A 27,256-nucleotide genomic window follows, 5' to 3' on the forward strand; every position below is an offset into this window, starting at 1 on the left:
TCGATGAAAATTTGAATGCTAGAAGTCCACCAAAGGAGCCATTACTTGGTAAAAGACACCTCAAAGACAAGTTGAAGTTTGCCAAAAGCCACTTGAACTAGCCACTTTCAAATATATCCTTTGGACAGATGAGTCTTAGCTGGTGTTTTTTGGTGGAACAGGTTCAAAATAGTATGTCCGTCGACCACCAAACACCGGGTACCACCCAAAACAAAATCTCAAGACCGTTAAGCAGATGGCCTTAAAATCATGGTATGGGCAAATTTCTCATATAGCGGTGTGGGCCCCATACGTTTGATCGATGAGATCATGGACCAACATGTTTACGTAAATATACTGAGAAACGTCATTCTGGGTTATACTGATGATGAAATGTCCTTAATATGGAAATTTCAGCAGGACAATGATCCTAAACACACCAACAAATTGGCCACACCAACATTTAGCCAAAAACAAATTGACGTAATGCCGTGTCCAGCACAGTCCCCGGATTTAAATCCGACTGAAAACTTATCGAGGGAAATAGGCGTTTTGTTGTCAAGAAATTCCCGACTTCTTAGCCGCAGCTTTGGCAAGTTGTGCAGGAGGGATGGGGTCAGAGTTCCCGCAAACGTTGCAAGGACTTGGTGGACTCCATGCCACGTAGGTGTTAGCCTGTAATAGCCAATAAAGGCCATACAACAAAATATTTGGTCGTAATCAAATCGATATTTAGTAGGATTAAGTTATTAATGAGCCATATTGAATTTTATCATATTGTTCTTACACCATAATTCAGTCTTTCTTTTTTGTTATTATCCATATTTGCTGAAATATTGAAGTACCCAACAGGAAAAAACAGCTAAGTTATTTAAAAATAAATAATTAAAACTGTTGTATTTAAGTTTTGTTTCAATGATGTGTTTATAATAGTGTTTTTCGATTTTATACGTGCAGGTCGTATGCACTGCCATTTCAATGAACACAGCTGTAAGTCCTCCCTTAAGCGCTCTGCCAGGCATTTCATCTCTGCGCTGTAATTTCCTGTTTAATAGTTTCCGCATGGAAACTATACAGATTTCGAAAGTGACATGAACGGTTAGCGCAACTTTCTGTACCAATCCCATGAAATTCCACATAAACGTTCAACGTGACGCTCACAACATTTGTCAACAAAAAAAACGAAACGGATTAGATTCGCTTGCCTTTAGGCTCAGCTCGCAAGCGGTATTGAAACAGAAACTGACAGTCTGCCTATTTTAGTGATCATGATCCTTCTGTCAAATGTTGTGGGCGCCACGTTGACCGTTTATGTGGGATTTCAAGTGATTGGTAAAGAAACCGAGAGTTTGAACGGACGAATAGATGGATTTTAGAGATTGTAAGCCTTTAATATTCTTCTTATCACAATTCTATGGAGTTTTGGTCCTCTGGGTCTGAATCGGAAAAGTCTGAGTCGCTTATGTATAAATCTTCATTTTGGTTTAACATTAGAGGTGTCAAAACATCGATGTATTGAGACATCGATGTTTTCGATGTTTTTCACCCAAAACATCGATGAAACATCGATGAAACATCGATGATAAAAAATTAAAATTAAGGGGGGGAAATACAATTAAAAGGCCTAAAATGAGGCCTATCTTTGGGAGTGGATTGCAAGTAGGGAATTAAATGAATCTTAGCGATTCTTTTTGTATGTTATTAGGAAATTATTGGGCAATGAAAATCAGTCAAGTTTTTTAAAAAATATTGTAATTAAGCCCATTTATGATCAATAATGTGGAGTCGTGTTTTGAGGGATGAACTTTGCGCCGTGCAGTCTCCAGGCCCAGGATCACGTCTAAAACAAAAAACAGCAACTGGGCATTAATCTTAGAGGTACAGCGCACAACATGAATTATTTCATATGTAAAAAAATGGTTTTTCCATGAAAAAATGTGAAGTTGGAAAAAAAATGTTCAAAAAACACACTTTTTTTTCGACTTTGTTCGTAAAAAAAACATGTTATAACAAACAAATATGAAAAATCCTTTTATTCATGTTGTGGAAAATTTCATTTCAAACATAAAGCAAAAAACCGCATTCGATTAAAATGAAATCTCTGACCTGTACATTGCACGGCGACTTTGAAAACACGACTTTTCAGTAGAAGCGTTTAAAGTTTACCTCACGCGCATTTCAGCTATTTGACACGCACTCACTAAATTGCGTATTACTTTGAAAATAAGTACCGGACGGCTTTATGCTTTTAAAGGCTTATTCCCAGACATATTTAGAGTACATTAAGACAAAATAAATTTTCAATTGTATTTTCCCCCTTAAATTTTGGTAATTCGTAAATAGTCGGGCCGGAACGACCCGACTAATTAACAAAAATCCATATTTAGAGGGCGATGAATCATGAATTTTGATGTAAAAATTGTTTTGGGGACGCGCTTAGTTTAGCGAGGAGAAATTTTTAAAGTTTGACCAAATTGCACTTAAAAAACCGTTGGCGATCGCCGACAACCAACAGCGGGCACGCACACAGACACACCACACACATAATTTTACGTTAATGTTCATGTTTTTGCTTTTTTCTTACTGTTTTTAATTTTTGTTTTTGTTGGTTTTGTTTTTAGTAATTTGCAATGATTTAAGTTGCATTTAACATGTGTGTTTTAAATAAACACCAATAACTGTAAGTGTATCTTCACTTATACACAAAATATACATACATTTATGCTTATATGTGACAAGTATATAAATCATTTGAAATTTGCAACTCATTAATGAATATTATGTATCCCTGAAAAGGGTCGATTTGGTAAAGAGGCAAACTTTAAAAATTTCTCCTGGCTAAACTAAGCGATTCCCCAAAATAATTTTTACACCAAAATTCTTGATTCATCGCCCTCTAAATACGGATTTTTGTTAATTAGTCGGGTCGTTCCGGCCCGACTATTTAAGAATTACCTAAATTTTTTAAATTATTAAAATTCACACTTGTGGTTGTATTAAAAATAGAAAACAAAACATTTATTCACTTGGTGTTTTAGACTGAGAGAGAGATCATTTCGGAGATTAAATTAAATTAAACATTTTTAAGAAAACTGTAATTTTTGTTAATAAACATAAGTTTGTCGACGACGTCAGGCTTTAGGCGCGTCCTGCGGTCAGAAATAATTTGCCCCGCCTTGCTAAAGGCTCTTTCTGACTCGCAGGAAGTGGCAGGGATACATATAAATTTTTTGACCACTTCTTTAAAGGGCGCCATACTGTTCAACGATTCCTGAAAGTATAATAAATTAATAAAAATAATGACATACAAAAATTTAGAAACTTACCTTCCAATATTGCAACGGCTCGCACACTTCGGCCTCATTTAAAGTTTCAATATGCTGCCTGAGCATAACTATGGCTTCGGAGCGCGCCGTGCTATTTTTCGCTTGCAATTTTGCTTGCAAGCAAGTGAAATAGTCCGATGGTTTAGTCTGGCTTGGTGGTGCAGGCTTTTCCGACGCAGACAACTTTCTAATGGCAATGATGAGCTCCTCCTCCAACCCATGGCACGCCTGGTCGGCATTGCTCCGGGTGCAAAAACCCAGGTTTTTTAAACTTGGGGTCAATTATCGTGGCAATCCTTGTTACTGTTCGGGATTCGTAAGGAGCGAAACGTTCCGCAAAGCGTCCATCAATAGCATCAAAGCATCAAAGTATGACCTCTGGTTTTTTAAAACTGTCCTTTAAGCTAGTTATTTGAATTTGCATTTCGCAAATAATAGGAATAATCAAAGATATCGTGGGGTACTTTCCACCCGAAATCTTTTTTGTCGCTTTGTCGAAAGGACTCAATTTAATTTAATTTAATTTAAGATGTTAATTTATTTCGTCGTACAACTTGGGGAGCATTACGTCGCGGAAGTAATTGCGGCTCGGCAGTTTGTATTTCGGGTCCATCTTTTTCATAAGGTCCAGAAAGCCTTCGTCAGCAACCATGCTAAAAGGTTGTACGTCTTTGGCTATCATAAGCATGACGTATTTATCCAGCATTTTCTTGTGTTGCGAATCTGGCACATACTCCACACTACGGTGCAGGAACACATCCAACTTTGGTGAATCTAGGGTATTCTCCTCCTCTTTATAACTTGGATGGATGTGCTTGAGGTGATCCATCAAGTTAGTGGTATTGCCTGCTGTTTTCAAAGTTTTTCCGCAGTGGTTACAAATTGCCTTTGCCTTGTCCGCTGTCTTTTTAAAGTGCTGCCAAACACTAGATGTTTCTCTTCTCCTCTTCGGAGACGGAGCGTCACAGTTTTCCTTTGTTGATTCTAAATTATAAATATGTTTGACACCTCTATTTAACATACATAATGCTTCTTTTGGAAAGTGCTGTTCTCGTTCCTTGCAATTTTTTAAACGTAATGAAGAAATAACATGGTCGGAACCGTCCATTGATCTATAAAAAAGGTCTGACATCGTTGATATGCGATCACACTTTCTGGTATGGTTTGTCCGATCATTTTTGTAAAATTTATTTTTAGCCTCAGAGGCTTCTTCGCCCAACATACCTACCGGTAAATTACTGGTTCGAATTATATCTGCTCCATGAACCAATATTTTATGTAAAGTAGCGGTCATTGGGTACCACGGATATGCATCTATATAAAGAAGAGCTGTTTGTAAAGCATATTTTTCAAATTTTTGATCATTTATGTCATGTTTTGAGTTAATAACTATTAAAATAATTTTTAACTTATAAAGGAGCTCGGATTTTAAGCCCGTTATTTTTGAAAGAACGTCGACATCCTTGAAGGCTCTTCTGGCAGTATTTCCTGTGTTGGTGTTGCCGTACCCGCCGGGCTTTGACTGGCTTACCCTTAGGCTCAGCTTTTCCCAAAACTGATTTTGAATATAAGCCTTTCTGGAATTAAATTCCAGTTTGTCTTCCTCGGACCGAACGTGATGTCTTTTTATATTCAGCATGTACGATATTTGTAGGCACATTTCAAAAATCCGAATATAGGCATGCAATGGGCTTATGCCGAAGGTAAGTGCAGATTTTATTGACACAAAAAGACGACCCTCAATATTGGCATTTACATTAAAATCCTTGGGATTTCGATGACAAATGGGGCATGTTTGCACCGATTTTGTGCCTGTCAAAAGGTTTAGAACTTTTCCGTCTATTAATGTAAGAGGTAGCACGAAATCTACTGAAATATTGGTATTTTCAGTAATCATTTGGAACACTTGTAGACTAGAAATCTCCTTTTCCAAATTATTGTACTGTGATAAAATCAATTCTTTACTTTCATTCACGAATTGTAACTTTATCGGCTTACAAAATTTGTCGGACTGAGCCGATTTGTTGTTCCAAATTATTTCGCCAGATGGTCTTACAATAATTCTAAGAGGAATTAGAGTTGTTGCGAACAAATTTTCATCCTTTCCAGGCCCATTCAAAAATTTTTGGTTATAGGCACAATGTCCGCTGCTACCGTCAAACCCATAGGAAAATATAGCTTGCAAGTCAAGTGAATTGCTGCCTAAACTTATTATTAAGTCTGAACATAAAGTTAAAAGCCGTTGGGTCGTGTGATTCACTAAAGCTTGTAGCTTAACTTCAGCTCTGTCTTCGGAAATATTCACAGTCTCTGCGGACGGACGGCATTTATGTTTAGCCTCTCTTAAAGTATTATAAGAAGGCCAGAAGTCCGCACCAGATTCCTTCGACGATATTCGAATGGCAGTACATTGCGCTTTGGAAAACGAATTATTTAAAAAAAAAAGCCAAGGCTTCATGGGCACTTTTTTTTAAAAGTTCCCTTTTTAATTCCGGTCTATTAGAAATATTGTTCAATGCTGAACTTAGATTCTTATCCCCAGACCTCTTTGCAGCATATGTCCCAGCTTCGAGAAGCTTCTGTGAATCATTATTATGCTTGACACATATATTTGAAATTTCTCGACGCTGCGACCTGTTAGACATTTCCGAAAATTTTAATTTCGGACGACCCCTCTCGGATGGACCACAATTTAAGGGCATTGGAAATAAGAATAATGAATTTAACCAAGTCGAATGACGTTCGTTAAAATTGAGACTTGATTTTTTCAAATAACTCCTTTTAACATGGTATTCGGATCTCAGTTTGCATACTTTAAGTTTTATAGCTTTAATGCAATTGTCAGCAGAAATTCCAGCTTTAGATGCAATAAAACCAGCTACTAAAGATATATCATTGTTGTATTCAGAAAGTAAGTCCACAATTTCCGCTTTTTTAAAGTTAGCCATGGTGTGTTCGCTTCGAGTTTCGAGCACCGAATGACTGAAATTGTGAACATTTTTTAGAGAAGATCCAACAAAGTTGATATTTCTCCTTTCGATATATCGATATATCATTCGATTGTTGGGTTTCAGAAATAAAAGAATCGGGAATGAATGAAAAGAGTATATTTTAGATGTTAGGCAGACTAAAATCAAATTTTGGCGCGCAAAACGTACATTAAAACCTGACGACAAAAAATACGGCATACTTTTAGGCATTCTTAGTAAAGCTCATCAAAATGGTTCGACTTCAAATTAAGTCATCAATTAAAACTAAATTAATTAAAAACTAAGGCAAAACCGCATCGAGTCGGCGATGAGCGATTTTAGTAAATTAATTAAAGAATTTATTTTTGATGTAATGACTTCTTTCAGGGATGGCACTCAAAAGCATTCGAATCTAGGCCATTAAAAATGCTATCAAGGACTTCACGTCTACTGACACATACAAAGCTAAATCTATTATCACAATTCAGTTCAGTAGTTAGGTACAGATTGAATGTGGAACTACTAAAAATTCGTAATTTAATTGATTTATTTGTTGTTAAGAATACACAACTTTCTAAGTTCCTTCCAAGTTTGTCCAGTCGATATTGCACTTGAAAAGGTGTCATTATAGTGATTAGTAACCTTACGACTTAACTCTTTATAGGTACCTTGATGATCGCTTGTTGTGTATCTTTTCCACCAGCTTTAAGCAGCATCTCTTTGATTAATAAGTCTTTTAATATGTGTTGAATTTTTTAACATGATTTTCAAAAAGGGTGGATAAACAGCCATTTAATGCCCTAAGCTGAGTGTCTGCTGTTGTCGAGTCATATAGTAAAGACCAATCAAAAGATGTAGTTTCATTTACCATATCTTCGCAGCAAATAATCTTGTAGTGCCTATAAGTAATCTGCTGAGCGTCTTGATCATTTTCAGTAAGTATAGAAAACATTTTGGGTTGTCACTTACAAAAAAAACGTCCAGCGCGAAATGGCACGTTGTTGAAAAGTGTATGGGGAATGTTATATGTACAATATGCATCCCTAAGGATGACATATTCTCAAGAAGGTTATTTTCTGAAAAGATGTCACTATTCAGCAGTTTTGTGTCTTTAAGCATTATCATTACTTTTTAAATAATTTTGAAAATGTAATGCTAAATAATTAAGTAATTTTGACAAAGTAATGCTAATGAAAAAGAAATTGGTTTCCTTTTGAAAATGTAATGCCAATAAAAAATCGATTCATTACTTTGAAAAATGTAATGCTAATGGACTATCATTGCAATACTTTTCAAAAATATAATGATAATGGTATTGCATTGCATTACATTTTGAAAAACAAATAATGCCAATGGAATAACAATTCATTACTTTCGAGTTAAAAAAAAATGCATTACTTTTGGCAAAACTAATGCTACTAGAATAATATCTCATTACAATTATAAAGTATAATGGTAATGACTACTTTCCATTAGATATTATAATGGTAATGAAAATCGCATAATTAAATAGAAAGCAAGAGAATACGCTATAGCCGATGGCCTCGGCTATTAGATACCCGTTACCCAGCTTAAGAGATTGCGAGGGGGATTGAGATATGCTAAAAGACGCTCTGCTTTTTTCACACCTTCTATAGCGCCACTTGGCCTACAGCGCCAACTAGCCTACATCGCACCTAGCGGCTTGGTGGCGCATTAGTGAAAACCGTTTTTTTGCTGCATGCGGTATGCAACCTCGATTGCAAAATATTAAATATTATTTGGTTATAACTTTTTAATGAAAGTTCCGATTTCAATCATTTTTGGCATGTATATAGGAATTTATAATAATACCAACCTTTCTTTTAAATTGTGGGCGTTAGAGTGGGCGTGGCACCCTGCTGAAACAAACTTGCGCTGCGCAGGAAGCCCAAGAATCTACATGGCATGGATTATGGTTAAGGATATGTCGGCCATAAAAGGCATTAATACGGGATACATAGGTTTCATTTTCGAATATACTATCAGCGATATTAACAAAACAGGATGTGACTGTTAGCCTTTGGCTTTTGTGAATGGTTATTGCATACGCCATATGTAATATAAAAAGCTGTTTTCGAACTATAAAAACATTAAGAAGGTTGACAATTCAAAAAGTTCATGAGTTTTATTGTTGTCCATTAACTTTACGTGATTCCAGATGTAAAATTCGAAGTAAAATTGTTTTTGTCCGTCCGTCTACCGTTGTACCGCACAGTTTTTAAATTTTGTAAAAGTGTAAATGTGATTTTGATCTGATTATCAATACAAATTAAGTTATGACATCTCGGAAATAACAGATTTGCTGCATTCATATTTTTATTTCCCTCGCACTCCCTTTAGCTGAGTTACTATCTGTGTAGTATCTAATAGTCGAGGCCGTCGACTGTAGCGTTCTTAACTGTTTATATTTTGGACCTACGGTTGATTTTTGTTTCAATGTTACGTGGGGACTATTTTCGGCACGTGGGACGGGAGAGCGTAGCGTCATATAAAAGGCTTCTCTTAAGCTTTGATATACACTTCAGGCCACTTCAGCGCTGCGCGACTGCTGTGAAACCCTGTGTATTTTAAAGAGTCAGTGGATGCAATTCTCGGTTGAAATGTGAAGCTAAACCAAAAATCATTATAATTCCCCTTCAGTTCTGTAGTAGGGACGCGGTGACATGTCGTAGAGTAAAAGGGTACACTAGATTAGTCGGAAACTATGTAACAGGCAGAAGGAAGCGTTTCCGACCCCATAAAGTATTTATATTTTTGATCAGGATCACTAGCCGAGTCGATCTAGCCATGTCCGTCTGTCCGTATGAACTATAAGAGCTAGGCTACTGGGACCTGGCATGCAGATTCCTGATTCCACTCTTACGCCCACAAACCGCCCAAAACTGTGGCTCCTACAGTTTTTATGCTAGAATAAAAATTGTAACTGAAATGAATTTTTCTCATCAATACCTATCGATTGACTCAAAAGTTTGCCACGCCCACAACCGTCAACAAACTTCAAAAAATCCTAAATATGAACGTGGATATCTCGGAATCTATCAAAGATAGAGATTTGGGATTTCGGATTTAGATTTCGTAGCCTTGTCCGCAGCGCAAGTTTGTTACGCGAATGTGCCACGCGCACTCTAACACCCACAAACCGGCCGAATATAAGGCGGCCACAATTTTCATGCTAGAAAAAAAATTTAACTGTAATGTATTAGTCTCTCGCCCACTCTAACGCCCATAACGCTTAAATCTGTCTGCCGCCCACATAACTATATATTGTGATAGCGGGTAGGTGATGCATTACAATCTCGCTCTGCTGCTTGCATATCTCCATCTACCTTTGGTCCTTTTAGCTGAGTAACGGGTTCTTCCTTGTCTTTTTTTTGTGTACCTAAAACGCTGTGCCGTTGTTGACGTCAGCAGAGAAGTCAGCGCAGCGTTGAAGACTGCCTACGAAAACGGTCGTGCAACAAAGAGAGACAGATATTCGGAGGTTCCATATCTTTCTTTGTCTTATAATCTGCCTGCACTCTGCGCTCTCAGAGACAAATTTGTGCCGGTCCGTTATTTATTTTGCGTCTCTCCGTTATGTTCGGCTAGCGACTAACATTTCGGCGGAAAAACTTTCGTGGAGGAGCGACATGTGAACGCCCTAATATTGTAGGAGCAATATTGTATATAAAAAAGACAACTAGTATTGTTTATAATAAAATTTAGTCCGTTAAAATTGATTTAAACATTTAAAACATTTTCATATAAACAATTAAAAAAAATCGTTTTGTTTTTTTTACTCAAGAAGTAAAAATGATATAGTCAGATATTTTTGCTTTGAAAACGCATTTTTTAAACATATGCCCATACATTTTTTCTGGAGTGTTGGCCAAGGATTCGGAGGACCCGGACAAATGTTTAAGGAAGGTGATGACCAATGTAAAAAGCAAATTAACGTAACATATAACTGGCCTACTAACAATAATTGTCCTATAACAGAAAACCTAAATAACTCAATTTAATTAAAATAAATTTAAAAGTAAATAAAAATGTATTTATTTTAAATTCTATATTTTTTTAAGTGAAAACTCATTAAAAATATTTAAAATTTCACAATTGATTTCACTTTGGACGTGTCACTTGCTAGTGATTTCATAAATGAAAGCTTATTGGAAATGAATTTCACAAATGATTTCACGTGGGACGTGTCACCGACAGGTGACAGTCCATATGACAAATGAGTATAAGGAACAAGTGTAATCCCGAGGGACCACGAAAAACTTTCATTTGAATTTTCACTTGTGAAAAAGCGGACATCCCATACAATTGTCTATGTTCTTGACTCGTGTCTTGTTCTTCACTCGTGCAAGGGGACATGTGCCGCGGTATTCATAAAGTGATTCACAAGTGAAACTTTTTTTTTGAACTGAAGGGTAGGTGTTCTACAAATTATTTGTAACTGTGAAAAAGAGAAGAGATTTTGCATACATAAGCATTTATGTAATGAACACTGGTGGAAAAAATAATAGAAACGGCTTACTTACTTTCGTATTTTTTTTTATTTCATAAAAAACAAAGTAGATGTATCTCATATATTTTTTTTTTTACATATACTTAAATTTGTTTTATTATGAGGAACAAAAAGATTTTTATAATTCACGTGTGGACTTAAAGAATTAATTTTGAGTTTTTACCCTGGAAAAAATAATAGAAACAATACGTTGAAACTTCATAAACATAATTTTTTTAAGCCATAATCACTCCTAAACTAATATTTAGTAGTATTACCTTAACATTGCAATACTGCAAGGCATCGGCGAGGCATAGAGTTTACAAGATTGGCACAAGTTGAAGGAGAAATGGCGTACCACTCGGTTTGAACTTTCTGCCACAATGCTTCCTTATTTGGGGCTTTGAAGTTACCAATTCGTCATTTTAGGTGTCCCCATAAATGCTCAATCGGATTTAGATCCGGCGATGGAGCTGGCCAGTCCATTACAGATATTTTTTGGTCCCGGAACCATTTTTGTAAAATTTTTGCTTTATGCTTTGGGGGATTATCTTGCATATACTCCCATTTAAGCGGCATTTCCTCATCGGCATAAGGATGTGCTCTCAAGTATGCTACGGTAGTCCTCAGCAAACATCCTTTCCTTAATCCAAAATATAGGTCCAACTCCAGAAGATGAAAAGCATCCCCATAGCATTATGTTCCCTACACCATGTTTAACAGTCTTAATCGTATGCTTAGGATCGAAAGCAGTGTTCTTTGGGCTTCTCACATATATTTTTCCATCTGATCCACACATATTAATTTTAGTTTCATCGGACCAGAGAACATTATTCCAGTTTTGGCGGTTCTGGTGTTGTTTTGCAAAAAGCAGTCTATTTTTCATTTTTTTTTTTTGCCTCAGAGATGGAACCTTCCAGGCTGAATATGCTCTCAGATCTCGTTCAATCAGCCGGTTTCTAATTGTTCGAGCTGTAACTGCTGCCCCTAAGGTATTTCTGAGTTTCTTGGCTGTAAGGAATGGGTCCTTTTTTATTGTTTGAGCCAAAATGTCGTCAAACCTTTTGGTTGTGGCTCGCTTTTTACCTCGGTTCTCCTTTTTATTAATGATTTTGTAATGAACTGCGGAGAACACTTTTTCTTTGAGCAATTCATTAATTCAGCTATTTTTTACATTGATTTGCCTTCATCACTCAGTTTTTTTTATTAAATGCCTTTCCGGAGCCGTGCAATGCACTCCTCGACCCATTCTGAGCCTAGAAGTCGTAATTATGAACGGATTTTCACCATGCTCGAAACTTTTTGTTAAACTTACCTTAAAGTATTTAAACTAAACCAAAAAGTTCAAAATACAAAGAGTCTAAACCGAAATTTCGGTTGAAATAAGTAGTGTTTCTATTTTTTTCCAGTCCAAACCTGTGTTCGCCCTCAAAAATTATGCACACAGCACATAATAACGGCGAATGGGGCTCAAGGTGTAACACAAAATAAAGAACAGTTATCAGTGCTCCACATTTTATTGGTTTGAAGCCCACAACTTTCGTACTTACTTAGCTATTTAATAAGAAGTGAAAATCGTTTCTATTATTTTTTCCACCAGTGTATGTACAGAAAGCCCAGCGACTGAGATCGGCAACCGTGATAATGCTTCCGTCAGCCAAAGCTTCTTGCTGAGCGGGCAACGGTACTCAATAACGATGCGTGTAATTACAGTGACCGCTACTGTCTAAGAAAAGCTATAACGGTTGGGTATTACTAGTGCTTGAATTTTAAAAAATTTGACTCGCCCACTTTAACGCCCACAATCTGTCCGCCACCCACATTTTTAAGATTTTGTGTACGTGTGAATGGGATTTTGTTTTGTTAATATTTTGAAAGGGTTCAAGATCATACATTTTTTTCTAGGTACGGTTTTTTTAAAGAATTTTTTAATAAGTACTTTTTTGGTACCTCCATGTTTTTAATTAGTGTGTGAGTATTTGTATTTATTTTTATATATTTGTTAAAATAGTTATATTAATATTGACGATATTTCGTTTCACAACACTACCTAAGGAAATAACATGAACCTCCTTTCGTTGGTTAACCCTAGTACTCAGATCAGCTAAGAGTTTCACTGGTCGAAAAATTGTATTTTTGTAGTGTGACCGAAGTTTTCAAAGTTCACCCGTAATGTAGCATGGTCTTACTGTCAAAAGGGAAACAAATAAAATGGAGCAATTTAAAAAGATTCGTCATCTGCTAGTGCACATAGAAATAAATATAAGTGGAATGTTTAAAGGATGTTTTTATTTATGATAATTAGTAGTTTTTCTTTCTTCTCGGGTCGCGGATGCTTTGCCATCTTCTCCGCGACACCTCCAGTCCAGATCCGATATGGGCGTTAAGGGAGTTGGAGATGGATTGGGAATGGGGTTTTTCCGCTGATGCTGTAGGAAGTTGCCCAGAATCCTGACAATGGCTGGTAATGGCTCCTCAAACAGTCCCCTAGCGGGCGACTTTTTTCCCTTCTCCCTATAGAAGCAAGCACGTCCTCTAGCTCTGCTTTAGCTGGCAATAGGCGCTGAAGTCCGGCGATTCCACGTTGAAGAGTTCGTCGGGGATCGTGTTACTGGTGGCTCTGTTAAAAATATGCTTATATCAGTACAACGTAAACAAGTTCTTTTGACCACAACGTACTTTCTTTGCTGAGTCACGGCCGGCAAGAAGTGCATGTAGGGAGCGAAGTCCCACTTGGCATGCTCCTCCTAACTAGGAGTCTCAAGTGGATCTCCTCCGGCACCTTCAATTTTTATCGGATTTGCCCTGTTGTGGGATTGTGTCCTGTATATCAAGTCCCACAATAATGGGCAACAGCATGGATTAGGCGTTCTTTTTTATCTGCCATGACCTCCTGGGGCGTTTTTTTTTGGTTGGTGGTGGTTCTATAAGTACTTAGCCTCCAAGAGAAAAACAAAAATTTTGGAAAAGTGGCGATTTATTTCTCAACATAATCTCCTTTTAGCTCGATACACTGAAAAATACGTCTGAAAAATACGTTTTCTCGAGGTCTGCAAAATAGGCCCCTGTGGCGGCGACGACCTCCTCATTCGACGCAAATTTCTGTCCAGCGAGTGACTTTCAAGTTTGGAAACAAAAAGAAGTCACACGGGGCCAAATCTGGAGAATATGGTGGGTAGCAGTTCGTAGCCCAGTTCGACCAATTTGGCCTTGGCGAGGGCGGAAGTGTGAGCCGGTGCGTTGTCATGATGGAAGAGCACTTTTTCTTCACCAAATGGGGCAGTATTTTCTGCAATTCGGCGGCGAATCGGCCCAATAATTCGGCATAGTACAGCCCTGTGACCGTTTTGCCCTTTTCCAGGTAGTCGATGTAGATCACACCTTGTGAATCCTAAAAAACGGTGTCCATCACCTTTCCGGCCGATGGGACAGTCTTTGCCTTCTTCGGAGCAGATTCGCCTTGTAAAGTCCATTGTTTCGACTCTTCCTGTTCCACTGGTGTGTACCAGTGGATCCATGTTTTGTCGACAGTCACGAAACGACGCAGAAACCCCTTCGGACTGCGCTTAAACAGCGTCAAACACTGCTCTGAAGTGGTCTCACGGTTGCGTTTGTTGTCCGGAGTGAGCAAACGCGGCACCCATTGCGCCGACAGCTTTCTCATGCCCAAAATTTCATGCAGGATATGACCCACGCGGTCTTTTGACATGGCGGTCTGCCAATACGAGATCGTGGATTTTTGTCACTTTATCCTCCGTGGTAGCCGTTTTCGGGGCACCTGGGAGTGGCTCATCAAAAACCGACGTGCGACCACGTTGAAATTCGTTAAAACAATTTTTGAGGGTCACTATCGAAGGAGAAGAGTCCCCGTACACAGCATCCAAGCGCTCTTTGATTTCGCTGCGCGATTTCCCTTCCAAAAACAAGAATCGAATCACAGAGCGATATTGCTCTTTCTCCATTTTTCTAAAATCCGCGGACACGTCCGATTCCTCACGCAGTCAAAACAAAACTACGAGTCCGATTCGGCTGAAATTTCGACAGTAGCCGTCTACGAGAAAGTACTACACGATAGTAAATTTCTCTTGCGATAGCGACGCCATCGGGCGGTGAGGCTAAGTACTTATCGGACTGCCCTCGTATTTGCCTCTCGCTCATTCCTATGGCTAGGTTACGGTTTTCGTCGATGTGAGTACTAGGTGTTAATACTGCCGCGATTCTGTTACCGGCCTAACAATAATAAAATTAAATGAATTTTACCATGAATGTTGTCCAAATATGGCTTGTTTGGTTCGTTTTGACGGTAAGTTAAAATTATACATTGCTGTGTATACGATATCAACAGGCGGCTTTCAGACACTCATTTGTTAAAAAATTCCACATTTTCAAAGATTGACGAGCTGTAGCTCACAAAACTCAATGTAGGCTATTCATTTATTCGGCAAAATCAAAGGGTGACATTATAGATTTAAACTAAAACATATATTACCTAATTTGACTGAGCGCAATTCGATGTATAATAAACAAGAAAAACAGTCTATGGCCTCGACTATTAGGTAGTTACTCATCTTCGACCGTCAGGTCAAAGGGATTTTAAGGGCCTGATGCTGCTATGGGCTCAGTGTTAAAGTTATAAGTTATGCTATATTCGTCGAGATGATATGGTGTGATGTGTAAGATAAAGATCGGAGGGTTTGTCCCGCGTAGTCCTGCGTCTGCGCTGTGCAGCTCTGTGTCCTACTGCTTCTCCTGATGTATCTCGTGCTAGGCCAGGTTCTGGAACGACGATTAGGTTGGCGGTAAACTTTACCGCTATTGCTGGCCTTAAGCTCAGTCAATAATAAGAGATATATTTTAAAGGCTTTGCCGGAGTATGTAATTTATTCAGACAAGTGTATTGTCGTATTGCTCGTACAAGACAGGCAATCAGAGTCTACAATAGGAACCTTAAAGCCAAGCAGCAATGCATCACGCCACAAAGTCATGGTCGGCAAGCCGACTCAGCATTCCATACAGCGCAGCACTCCACTTCGAATATGAAGTGTCAGCATATCACTGTTGGTCGTTCTAAGCGCAGAGCGCTGAACTCAAATGTGGCGCATCAGCATTACTCAGGAGAGCTAATTGATAACTAGAGTAATACTTTGTGCAATATTTACGTAGTTGTTAAATTGTATGTGCTCAATTTCTAAGATTTTTCTGAAGCCTCTGCCGTATGCTCCATGGTACTGCAGAAGCTGAACACTCCCTACTCGTATAATACATTAGCGTTACTCGAATATTGTATTCGGGGAATTTTATATAACAGGTAGAAATTATACAGATTCCTAATCAGGATCACTAGCCGAGTTGATCTAGCCATGTCCGTCTGACCGTCTGTCCGTGTGAATGCTGTGATCTCGGGAACTATTAGAATTACGGAGTTGAGATTTCTTATTTAGATTCCTTATCTTCGTACGCAGCGCAAGTTTGTTACGCTAATGTGCCAAGAAATGTTGCCATGTCCACAAACCTCCCAAACCTGTGGCGCCCACATTTTTGATGATACAAAAACGATTTTACCTGATAGGTAAATAGGCATTAGAGAATGCCCATAACACTTAAATCTGTCTACCGATGTCGCGGGTAGGTGGCGACTTATAATCTCGCTTTGCTTTTGTTATATCTCCATCTTTTTTTGGTCCCTTTAGTTGAGTATCAGGTATCTGATAGTCGAGGCACTCGACTGTAGCGTTCTTCCTTGTTTTTTGTATTGCCTTTGCTTGGTATATGCGTTGATGCGGGGTGGTACCAGGGCAATATGAAGCTGATAGCCTTTGACGATGAAAAATCGGCAGCGCTTTACAAGGCTGCCATCAACAAGGTTGACGAGGTCTACCCCGGGGTTAAGCTGGCAGTTTGCGAGGCTGCAAACATCCCGTCTCGACCGAGGCAAGGCAGCATCCGCTGCCCTACTCACCCGCCTGGCAACAGGCAAAATAGTCCTCATTCAAGACCCATGGATTGTTGGTAACAACATCTGTGGCTTATCAACCCCCCTATACAAGCTATTTTACACCAAGGGTAAGGGTAAAACCAGAACCTGCATTCTTACCTAGACACACATTAACGCTTATCTTTTTCTACAGTTTAGCGAAGGCGACCTCACCACGGTCAGACTGGAGCTAAACGAACACACTCATCACACCATAGCATCATTCTGTCTGGCACACGACTATGACGGGCCACTACCAAACACCATAACACAAGAACTCATATACTGTGTTAATGTTATGCCTATTTCATGAAATCAAATAATGAAATGGCAAATTCCTGTGTGCATAAACGCCTTTTCATGAATTCGATAACACACGAAAGTTGACTATAAATTCAGCCCCAACGCACGAAATGTTAAGGCACAGCCTACTTCACAGCCTACTACTTTATAGAGCTCTATATCAAATTCAAAAAATTTGACAGCTTTACTAATATCATTTCATGAATTTGTCTGTGTTGTATAAACAGGGGATATTATAATTTCATGTATTGGAGAATGCATGAAAGTTATAGCATAAACATTGTAATACATGCACACTCATCTAAGGAACTCATCCTGGGAGGGGACGCTAACTCCCACCGCGCACCAGACACAAACGAAAGGAGTGACTTACTCTATGACTATCTTCTTCAATCAAATCTATTCATCTGCAACAAAGGTAATCATCCAACTTGCATCACTAGAAATAAGAGGGATGTCTTAGAAGTCTTAAAATCTGATCCCTTGCTTATCCAACTCGAAGCGAGGAAGGTGGGGGTCGAACACTCATTCTCAAATCACCGGTACATAGAATTTATAATAGCTCTAGACTGTCCTCCCGCCGATAACATTACTAATCTAAGAGTAAGCAACTGGGGTTACTACAAAAACAGCGACAACGGGACGAATTTTGTTGGTGCCAAACGGGCATTAGATGAGATGCAGCAACTTTTGTCTTCGCAGGAGCATCAACGGAATCTAGCACAATCGCTGGCCGATGATGGAATCAAATGGAGTTTTATACCTCCCCATTCGCAACATTGGGGAGGGAAGTGGGAGTCATCAGTACGCTTTGTTAAATTGCATCTGCGTCGAGTTGTGGGAAAAACTGTTCTAACCTTTGAACACATGCAACCTCTGATCGCTCAGATCACTGCAGTGGTGAACTCGCGACTGCTATGCTACACACCTGACACTGACCTCCCCTACTTGTCTCCGGCCCACTTTTTAATTGGACGCCCATTCACAACTGTTCCAGAAGGAGATCTGACTCATTTGCCGATCAATCGTCTGGACTATTGGCAGCACTTGCAATCGATGTATCAAGGGTTTTGGAAACGCTGGCATCAAGAGTATTTGACATCCCTACAGCAACGTCAAAAGTGGAGCAGCAAGGAACTCAACATCGCAGTAGACAATGTAGTCCTCGTCAAGGACTCAAATCTCCCTCCAGCAGCTTGGATACTACCCCGTGTAGTGGAAGCTCATCCTGGGCCAGATGGACTTGTACGCGCTGTAAAACTTAAGACGTCTACTGGAGAGATGACCCGGCCTATCACCAAGTTAGCTGTACTGCCTAATTCTGAAACATTGTTTCAGGGCGGCCCGGGATGTTGATGAACGCATTACAGCCGTTATTTCATTTTGAATCTTATTCTATCTTTGGTATATGAAATACCAACTTTGCCCTCTTTAATGTATTTTTGTGCTGCGACACACTTTAGAGATTTTTTAGGACTTAGTGTTAAGACTACAACTGAAAGCATCGGACACACAAGAAAAATGTGACAAAGTTTAATCATTGAAATACAGTCCACTCAATTTGGGAAATAAAACGTTTTTATTCTACACCAAATACAATAGGGAAGACATCTTTACTCTCCTAAATGCCCTTACGGGCCATTGTCTTTTAGGGACTCACGCGCGCAGGTTGGGACTCAGTAACCACGACTACTGCCGCAGCTGCAAGCAGATGTTGAAGTGAGTTCTACACTTGATTTAAGATTCGGCTAGGTTGAGTTTCACCATGGGGGTTTGTGTTTTGTCTTGAATGCTTTGCTTGGACAAGCCTTTCTTATGGCCTTTCCACAGATGACAGATAATGTATTGACTGTCATGTAGGTCCGGGCGACGGGTGAGTATGTAAGTTTCTTGTGAGAAGTTTTTTATGGTAGTCCCAGTTAGATTTCTGAGATTCTATATAGCGATGTTTTAAAAAGGCGTGTTCGACTCCCACGCTCAACGTTTCAAGGTGATCGAGCAGATAATATCTACCACTTTTCCCCTATTTCTAGTGATGAAAGTGGGGTCATTACCTTTGTTGCAGATAAATAGATTTGATGAAGCTAATCGTTGAGTAACTCAACCGTTTCGTTCGTACATGTACTTGGAGAAAAATTTACTTTAATTACAATTTTATTTAAAGTGAACGTTTTTAAGCTTTTTGAAATTTTCCAGGCCTTAGCACCTATGTACATTGTACATATATTACAAAACGACTCCATACAACGACTCCATAAAAATTTGAAGGGCATAATATTGTTCTCGAAGACCCAATTTTTTAAGTATAGGTTCGGTGTTTTTGACATATTACCTTCCATTATTGGGAACATAATTATACCCGTTACTCGTAGAGTAAAAGGGTATACTAGATTCTTGGAAAAGTATGTATCAGGCAGAAGGAAACGTTTCCGACCCCATAAAGTATATATATTCTCGATCAGGATCACTAGCCGAGTCGTTCTAACCATGTCCGTCTGTCTGTCCGTCCGGATGAACGCTGAGATCTCGGAAACTATTAGGGCTAGGCTTCTTACGCAGCGCAAGTTTGTTTCAGCAAGTTGTTACGCCCACTCTAACGCCCACAAGCCGCCAAAAACTGCGGCTCCTACAGTATGGCTGCTAGAATAAAAACTTTATCTGAAATGTATTGTTCTCATCAATACCTATCGATTGACCCAAAGTTTGCCACGCCCACAAACCGCCCACAAACTTCAAAAAATCGTAAGTATGAACGCGGATATCTCGGAAACTACCAAAGATAGAGAAGCGGGATTTCAGATTTAGATTCCGTAGCATGTAAATGGCTATTGAGCGTTCGCAAGTTTGTTACGCGAATATATCACGCCCACTCTAACGCCCACAAGCCGCCCAAACCTGTGGCGCCCACAATTTTCATTATAGAAAAACGACCATATCGCCTAAAATTTGTCTACCGCCCACATAATCATATATTGAGATTGAGATATAATGATATATATAGATCTTTTTATATTGCCATATGTTAGAAAAACTACAGTAAACAATAGTTATACCCGTTACTCGTAGAGTAAAAGGGTATACTAGATTCGTCGGAAAGTATGTAACAGGCAGAAGGAAGCGTTTCCGACCCCACAAAGTATATATATTCTTGATCAGGATCACTAGCCGAGTCGATCTAGCCATTTCCGTCTGTCCGTCTGTCCGGATGAACGCTGAGATCTCGGAAACTATGGGAGCTAGGCTATTGAGATTTGGCGTGCAGATTCCTGAGCTTCTTACGCAGCGCAAGTTTGTTTCAGCACAGTGCCACGCCCACTCTAACGCCCACAAACCGCCCAAAACTGTGGCTCCTACAGTTTTGATGCTAGAATAAAAATTTTAACTGAAATGTATTGTTCTAATCAATACCTATCGATTGACCCAAAAAAAAGTTTGCCACGCCCACTTTAACGCCCACAAACCGCGAAAACCTGTAACGCCCACAATTTTCATGCTAGATAAAAAATTTTAACTGAAATGTATTGGTCTCGTCGATACCTATCGATTGATCCAAAAAAAAAATTACTTTTCTTAAACCTACAACTAAATTTCTACCAATTTTTCAATATACTTACCGTTATTTTAACATAGTACGCAATAAATCACTTTTTTTTAAAACTTCGATTTACAAGTTTTTACAAATATTTTTTTTACTTCTTGCATTAAAATATATTTATTTATATGCTTTTAAAGGTCATTGAACGTTACACATTATTATTTATTTTAATCATTATTATTTGGACAATTTAAGAATTACAATCTGCTAATGTTTTTTTATTTTGACATATTTAAGTATAGTTAAAACTGTATTTTGTTTCACTAGCAACGTTAACTGAGTTCTTACCTTTTGATTAGGTTTTAAGTGATCGGGGAGAACAAATTTATATATATAAGATTGTTTTAAAACTGGAATGATTTGCGCTCGCTTCTAAGGTAATATTTCCCCCTGGATTTGTCCTATGGAATTTCCTATGTACACGAGCAGCGACCTCTATACCGGGTGGCTCATCTAGCATTTGGTTTTTGAACTATCGACAATTTTAACTTTGACATTTCGAATGTTATTGTCAATGTGAGAGATATTTAGTAGAAGGTTTGCGGTTGGGGATTCGATCTAGACTTAAAGGCTAGGCTAATAATGCTCAGCATAAAACTGTGCCCCTCACAGCTGTGATGCTAGAAATAATAACTTGCCTAAGAAGTTACAAGCGTTACTTTTTCCAACAATCCAACCAAACAAGTCTTTAAAGTACGACACAAAAACGTTTGTCACAATTTTTACACTTTTTTTACTTACAAAATTACGTTATTGAGGAGTGTTTAGGATTTCAAAATACCTTTTCAACGGCGTATTTATTATTTATATCTGTTTTCTCGAGCTGTTTAACACATAATACTTTTAGGATCCTGAAAAAGAGATTGGATATTCACGAAATGACAAACAAAACGACACAAATTCCCGTTTTGAAAAGTTCGCCTAATTATATTTTTATACCCTTGCAGAGGGTGTTATGATTTCAGTCAGAAGTTTCCAACGCAGTGATGCAGTCGTTTCCGACCCCATAAAGGCTATAACTTTCCCAAAAGTCTTATTTCCTTTGCAGGTAGTATATAAGTCGGAACCAGCCGGATCGGACAACTATATCTTGTAGCTTCCATAGTATTAATCGGAAAAAACAAATTAAAAAAAATTATTTCTTTGGTGTATTATTTAACATATAACCTCCTACTCTTTGAAATAAAACTTTTTAGTTAGTTCTGAATTTTGAATTTAGTTTTATCAAAATCGGACGACTATATCATAAAGCTGCCATAGGAACGATTGGAAAATTAATGGGAAAATAATATGAAACAAATTATAGCTTCGGTGTTTTTTGACATATTATCTTATGCTATTGGGAATATAATTTTTTTGTATTTTTAAGAATTTTGAATTAAATTTTATAATTATAACCGCAAGGGTATATAACTTGCTTTCTTGTTTTGAAATAACTTAATTAATTAACTTAACTAAAATGCAACTATGCTCCAATTTCACATGCAACGCTCAATAACCATCTACATGATACAAATTTATGAAATCAGACCTTTTATTAAAAGATAAGACCAATGAAAATTTTCTGCGCCAGGTGGAGCCAGCTCGTCGATTTTAATACATTTATTTTATAGCTTTGCGATTGGTGTGGCAAATACTGGAACTACCGCAATAGCGGAAATTCAATTTGCGGACTACATATTTCCGAGCTTTGACCAGATAGTAAATGAAGCTGCCAAATATCGATACCGAAGTGGTGGGCTCTTTGACTGTGGATCATTAACTTTTAGAGTTCCTTGTGGTGCTGTCGGTCACGGGGCACTCTACCATTCTTAAAGTTCAAAATCATACTTTGCTCACACCCCGGGCCTTCGTGTAGTGGTAATTTTAAAGTATAAAGAAATGCTGGAAAATATAATTTGTCAAAATTCGGTCAAAATTCGGAAAAAATAAAGCGCCTTCCAGGCAGTTTGTGGATAGTTTTGTGAAGCGTGTGCGTGAGACTGGATCGTTGATGGATAAAACAACACGTTTACGCGCTCGTCCAGTTCGGTCGGTCGAAAATATCGCTGCGGTGGCCGAAAGTGTCCGTCGACGTCAACTCTGCACCGTGCTCAAGAGTTGGATATTTCGCGCACTTCCCTGCAACGGATTTTAACCGAAGACCTCCGTCTAAGGCCATATAAGATTCACTTGGTTCAGCAGCTTAAGCCTCATGACCATCCAATGCGTTTTCGGTTCGCGGAATGGGCTCTGGAGCGCTTGGTCGAAGATGACCATTTTTACCGAAAAATCCTGTTTTCTGATGAGGCCCATTTCCACCTCGGCGGTTACGTTAATAAGCAAAACTGTCGCATTTGGGGTTCAGAAAATCCACACGTCGCCTTGGAGATGCCAATGCATCCACATCGAGTGACTGTTTGGTGCGGTATGTGGTCGGGTGGCATCATTGGGCCGTTTTTCTTTGAAAACGAGGAAGGAGCCGCCGTAAGACCTTTTCATTCCCCGAATGGAAGAGGAAGACATAGACGACATATGGTTCCAGCAGGACGGCGCTACGTGCCACACAGCCAACGTTACAATCGATCTTTTGCGCGGTACGTTCGAAAATCGCATAATCAGCCGAAACGGCGATGTCAACTGGCCGCCTCGCAGCTGCGATTTGACCCCGTTGGGCTATTTTTTGTGGGGTGCCGTAAAGGATAAGTGTTACGCCAACCACCCAGAGACGATTGATGACCTAACGCTCGAGATTGAAGTCGCCATCAGCAATGTTGAGGCTATCCAATAAAAAAATTTTTTTGAAAAATATAAACTCGTTGTTTTTTTATAGCGATTTTAAAACGCAAATCTTTCGTGGAACACCCTTTAGCTGCTATAGGAACGATCGGATAAATAATGGTAAAATAATAAAAAAAATGATTACAGCATCGTTGTTTTTGATCATATTCTCTTCCTCCACAGGTACAACCTCCAAGGGTTTTTTGTTTAAATATTAAACTGTTTTTATTTGCAAACAAAAAAAATTTGGTTGGTAAAATTGACAAATGCAGTAAATTCAGTAATTATAAAAACTGTACTTTACTATTACTATTTACTATTTACTATTTTTGCTTTGTATACTATTTAATAGTTAAGCCACTATTAACATAGTGATGTGTGTAATTTGTTATTGCAATAGTAAATAGTTATCCTAACGTAAAACCTTCCACACAAAAGTATGCAACAATAAGGAATTCACTTAAATGTATTGATTATAATTCACAACTGGGTCTAGAACTTCGTACACCGAGGCTCCCAAGCCACGCTCAGAAAAGTTAAGGCTTTACTTAAAAGATGTATCTGTAAAGTCTTCAATATGCTTCTAGCTGAAAGTCACTTGAAAAGTGACTCAACAAAAACCTTACCATGCTACAGTGACGTTTCTATGAACTTAAATAATTAATAACGTTATCAATTTTATATCTATAAAAATGTAACCATATTTATGGTTCGCATAACTACCCTTTTATACAGTTTAATAACTATTTTCTATAGAAACTCTTACGTTAAAGTATTACATAAAAGTAACTATTTAATGGGTAAAAATGAAAATTCGATGGTTGGAGACGGTTTTAGTATTATGTTAGTCCACTTTACCAATCGATTTTTTTTTGTTTTTAGATGTTTGAGTTAGTGTTTATAGCTTCTTCATATTTTTGGTATAACGGATTCGATCTAGACTTAAAGGCTAGGCTAATAATGCTCAGCATAAAACTGTGCCCCCCACAGCTTTGATGCGAGAAATAATAACTTGCCTAAGAAGTTACAAGCGTTAGTTTTTCCAACAATCCAACCAAACAAGTCATTAAAGTACGACACAAAAACGTTTGTCACAATTTTTACACTTTTTATTACTTACAAAATTAGGTTATTGAGGAGTGTTTAGGATTTCAAAAAACCTTTTCAACGGCGTATTTATTGTTTATATCTGTTTTCTCGAGCTGTTTAACACATAATACTTTTAGTATCCTGAAAAAGAGATTGGATATTCACGAAAAGACAAACAAAACGACACAAATTCCCGTTTTGAAAAGTTCGCCTAATTTTATTTTTATACCCTTGCAGAGGGTGTTATGATTTCAGTCAGAAGTTTCCAACGCAGTGATGCAGTCGTTTCCGACCCCATAAAGGCTATAACTTTCCCAAAAGTCTTATTTCTTTTGCAGGTAGTATATAAGTCGGAACCAGCCGGATCGGACAACTATATCTTGTAGCTTCCATAGTATTAATCGGAAAAAACAAATTAAAAAAAATTATGTCTTTGGTGTATTTTTTAACATATAACCTCCTACGCTTTGAAATAACACTTTTTAATTAGTTCTGAATTTTGGATTTAGTTTTATCAAAATCGGACGACTATATCATAAAGCTGCCATAGGAACGATTGGAAAATTAATGGGAAAATAATATAAAACAAATTATAGCTTTTGTGTTTTTTGACAAAGTATCTTATGCTATTGGAATATAATTTTTTTTTATTTTTAAGAATTTTGAATTAAATTTAATAATTATAACCGCAAGAGTATATAACTTGCTTTCTTGTTTTGAAATAACTTAATTAATTAACTTAACTAAAATGCAACTAGGCTCCAATTTCACATGCAACGCTCAATAACCATCTACATGTTACAAATTTATGAAATCAGACCTTTTATTAAAAGATAAGACCAATGAAAATTTTCTCCGCCAGGTGGAGCCAGCTCGTCGATTTTAATACATTTATTTTATAGCTTTGCGATTGGTGTGGCGAATACTGGAGCTACCGCAATAGCGGAAATTCAATTTGCGGACTACATATTTCCGAGCTTTGACCAGATAGTAAATGAAGCTGCCAAATATCGATACCGAAGTGGTGGGCTCTTTGACTGTGGATCATTAACTTTTAGAGTTCCTTGTGGTGCGGTCGGTCACGGGGCACTCTACCATTCTCAAAGTCCAGAATCATACTTTGCCCACACCCCGGGCCTTCGTGTAGTGGTAATTTTAAAGTATAAAGAAATGCTGGAAAATATAATTTGAATTTTGTATATTTGATTAAAAAAGGTTCCCCGTGGACCCATAAAGGCAAAGGGTCTTCTTCTTGCATGCGTTCGTGATCCAAACCCTTGTATAATTTTTGAGCCTAAAACTTTGTATCGGGCAGCTGTTGAGGATGTGCCAACGGAATACTTTACCTCGGAACTCGGCAAAGCTGACATACTTCGGGATGGAAAAGATGTCACACTTGTTGGTTGGGGTACACAAGTCCATGTTTTATTAGAAGTATGTGCAGACTGTTTTTGTTTTGTTTTCTAAGATAATAAATCGTTTTATAGGTTGCTGAACTGGCCAAAATACATTTGCATGTGGATTGTGAAGTAATCGATTTGGTCTCTATTTTACCGTGGGACACAACTTTAATTTGTACCGTAAGTAACCGAATTGAATTTCCTTTTAACAAGTTTATACAATATTTGTAAAAATGCTTTAGTCTGCACAAAAAACAGGAAGAGTTATAATTGCTCATGAAGCTCCATTAACCCAGGGATTTGGCTCAGAACTAGCATCATACATCCAAGAAAAATGTTTTTTTCACCTAGAAGCTCCCGTGAAGCGGGTGACTGGATGGGATACACCGTTTCCTCATGTCTTTGAGCCCTTTTATTTGCCCGATAAACATCGATGCTTGTCGGCTATAAAGGAAATTGTTAACTTTTAGTACCTTGACCCATTTTTTTTCGTGTAAGGAACGGACATGAAGATAACTAAATGCATTTACTTACAAAAAATGTTATATTTAAATGTTTATTCATTTAACAACAATAATTTACATATTAAACCTTCTTTACTTTAAACGGGTTATCCAAAATATGAAACTTAAAAGATAATTGTTTATTTTATTATAATTTTTGTAGCTGAACGATAAATGTTTTTCAAATGGGTAAAAAAATGTTCACATCACTTTCACAACACTGGTAATAGTTATATGGTAATAGTATGGAAAATGAGCCTGTACCTGTGATAAATCAAATATACTGTATGCCGGCGGGTAGCGGGGTAGCGCTGGTAGAATGGCGTGGGAGGCGATGGCGGGAAACTGGCGGCGTCGGCGGGCTGCTGCTCTGGGCTTCGGCGGTTTGCTGCTGGTGCGGCGGAAAGCGTCTCAGCTGTAGGGGAGAAAACCACTCGAAACGCGAATTGCCCCGTGATGGAAAAGAAGTACTCGAAAAAAGTCAACTTGTAAAATAGGCGGGGTACGACCGCGCTTTATTCCATACGACTTCCAAAATTGAACTACTTAAGTCTAAGCTCCGCTCTGCGCTCCAAAGCGCAGCGGAGACTTCACGGAGGGAGGCTGGGAACAGCGCAGGAGAACAGGAGCGCGAGAGAGCGGGAGAGCGGTGCAGCTGGATAGCGGGGCCGGTCCAGATTCGCCGGACAGTGGTCCTGAACATTCCGCCCCCCTGCAATCGCTAGCGTTGCAAAAAAGAGACGGAACTTCGGCCAGTCGCCTACGCCTTAAGCCTGCGTACAGGCGCCGGAGAGGATCCATCCGACCACCGTCTTCTGGGCTACTGGCAGTCCCTCGTCGACCATGTG

At 38.5% G+C, this 27,256-nt stretch overlaps 1 protein-coding gene across 5 annotated transcripts in view; it reads left to right on the forward strand.

The window, feature by feature from the left end:
- The window catches only part of BckdhB (Branched chain keto acid dehydrogenase E1 subunit beta), a 38,922-nt gene that overhangs the window by 5,746 nt on the left and 5,920 nt on the right, over positions 1 to 27,256 (forward strand). The window contains exons 3-6 of one of the 5 annotated variants that reach the window (XM_017076274.4): positions 25,408 to 25,654; positions 25,721 to 25,939; positions 25,993 to 26,085; positions 26,148 to 26,544. In XM_017076274.4, the coding sequence (XP_016931763.2) occupies positions 25,408 to 25,654; positions 25,721 to 25,939; positions 25,993 to 26,085; positions 26,148 to 26,375 (787 nt within the window). In that variant the 3' untranslated portion in view covers positions 26,376 to 26,544. Of the gene's footprint in view, positions 1 to 6,661; positions 6,714 to 18,058; positions 18,636 to 25,407; positions 25,655 to 25,720; positions 25,940 to 25,992; positions 26,086 to 26,147; positions 26,545 to 27,256 lie in introns of those variants that run through there. The other 4 variants (XM_065868583.2, XM_017076279.4, XM_036822357.3 and 1 more) reach the window with 4 other exon arrangements.

Source organism: Drosophila suzukii, unplaced genomic scaffold (assembly GCF_043229965.1).
Source record: "Drosophila suzukii unplaced genomic scaffold, CBGP_Dsuzu_IsoJpt1.0 scf_4, whole genome shotgun sequence".
In the NCBI taxonomy this organism is placed as follows: Eukaryota; Metazoa; Arthropoda; class Insecta; order Diptera; family Drosophilidae; genus Drosophila; species Drosophila suzukii.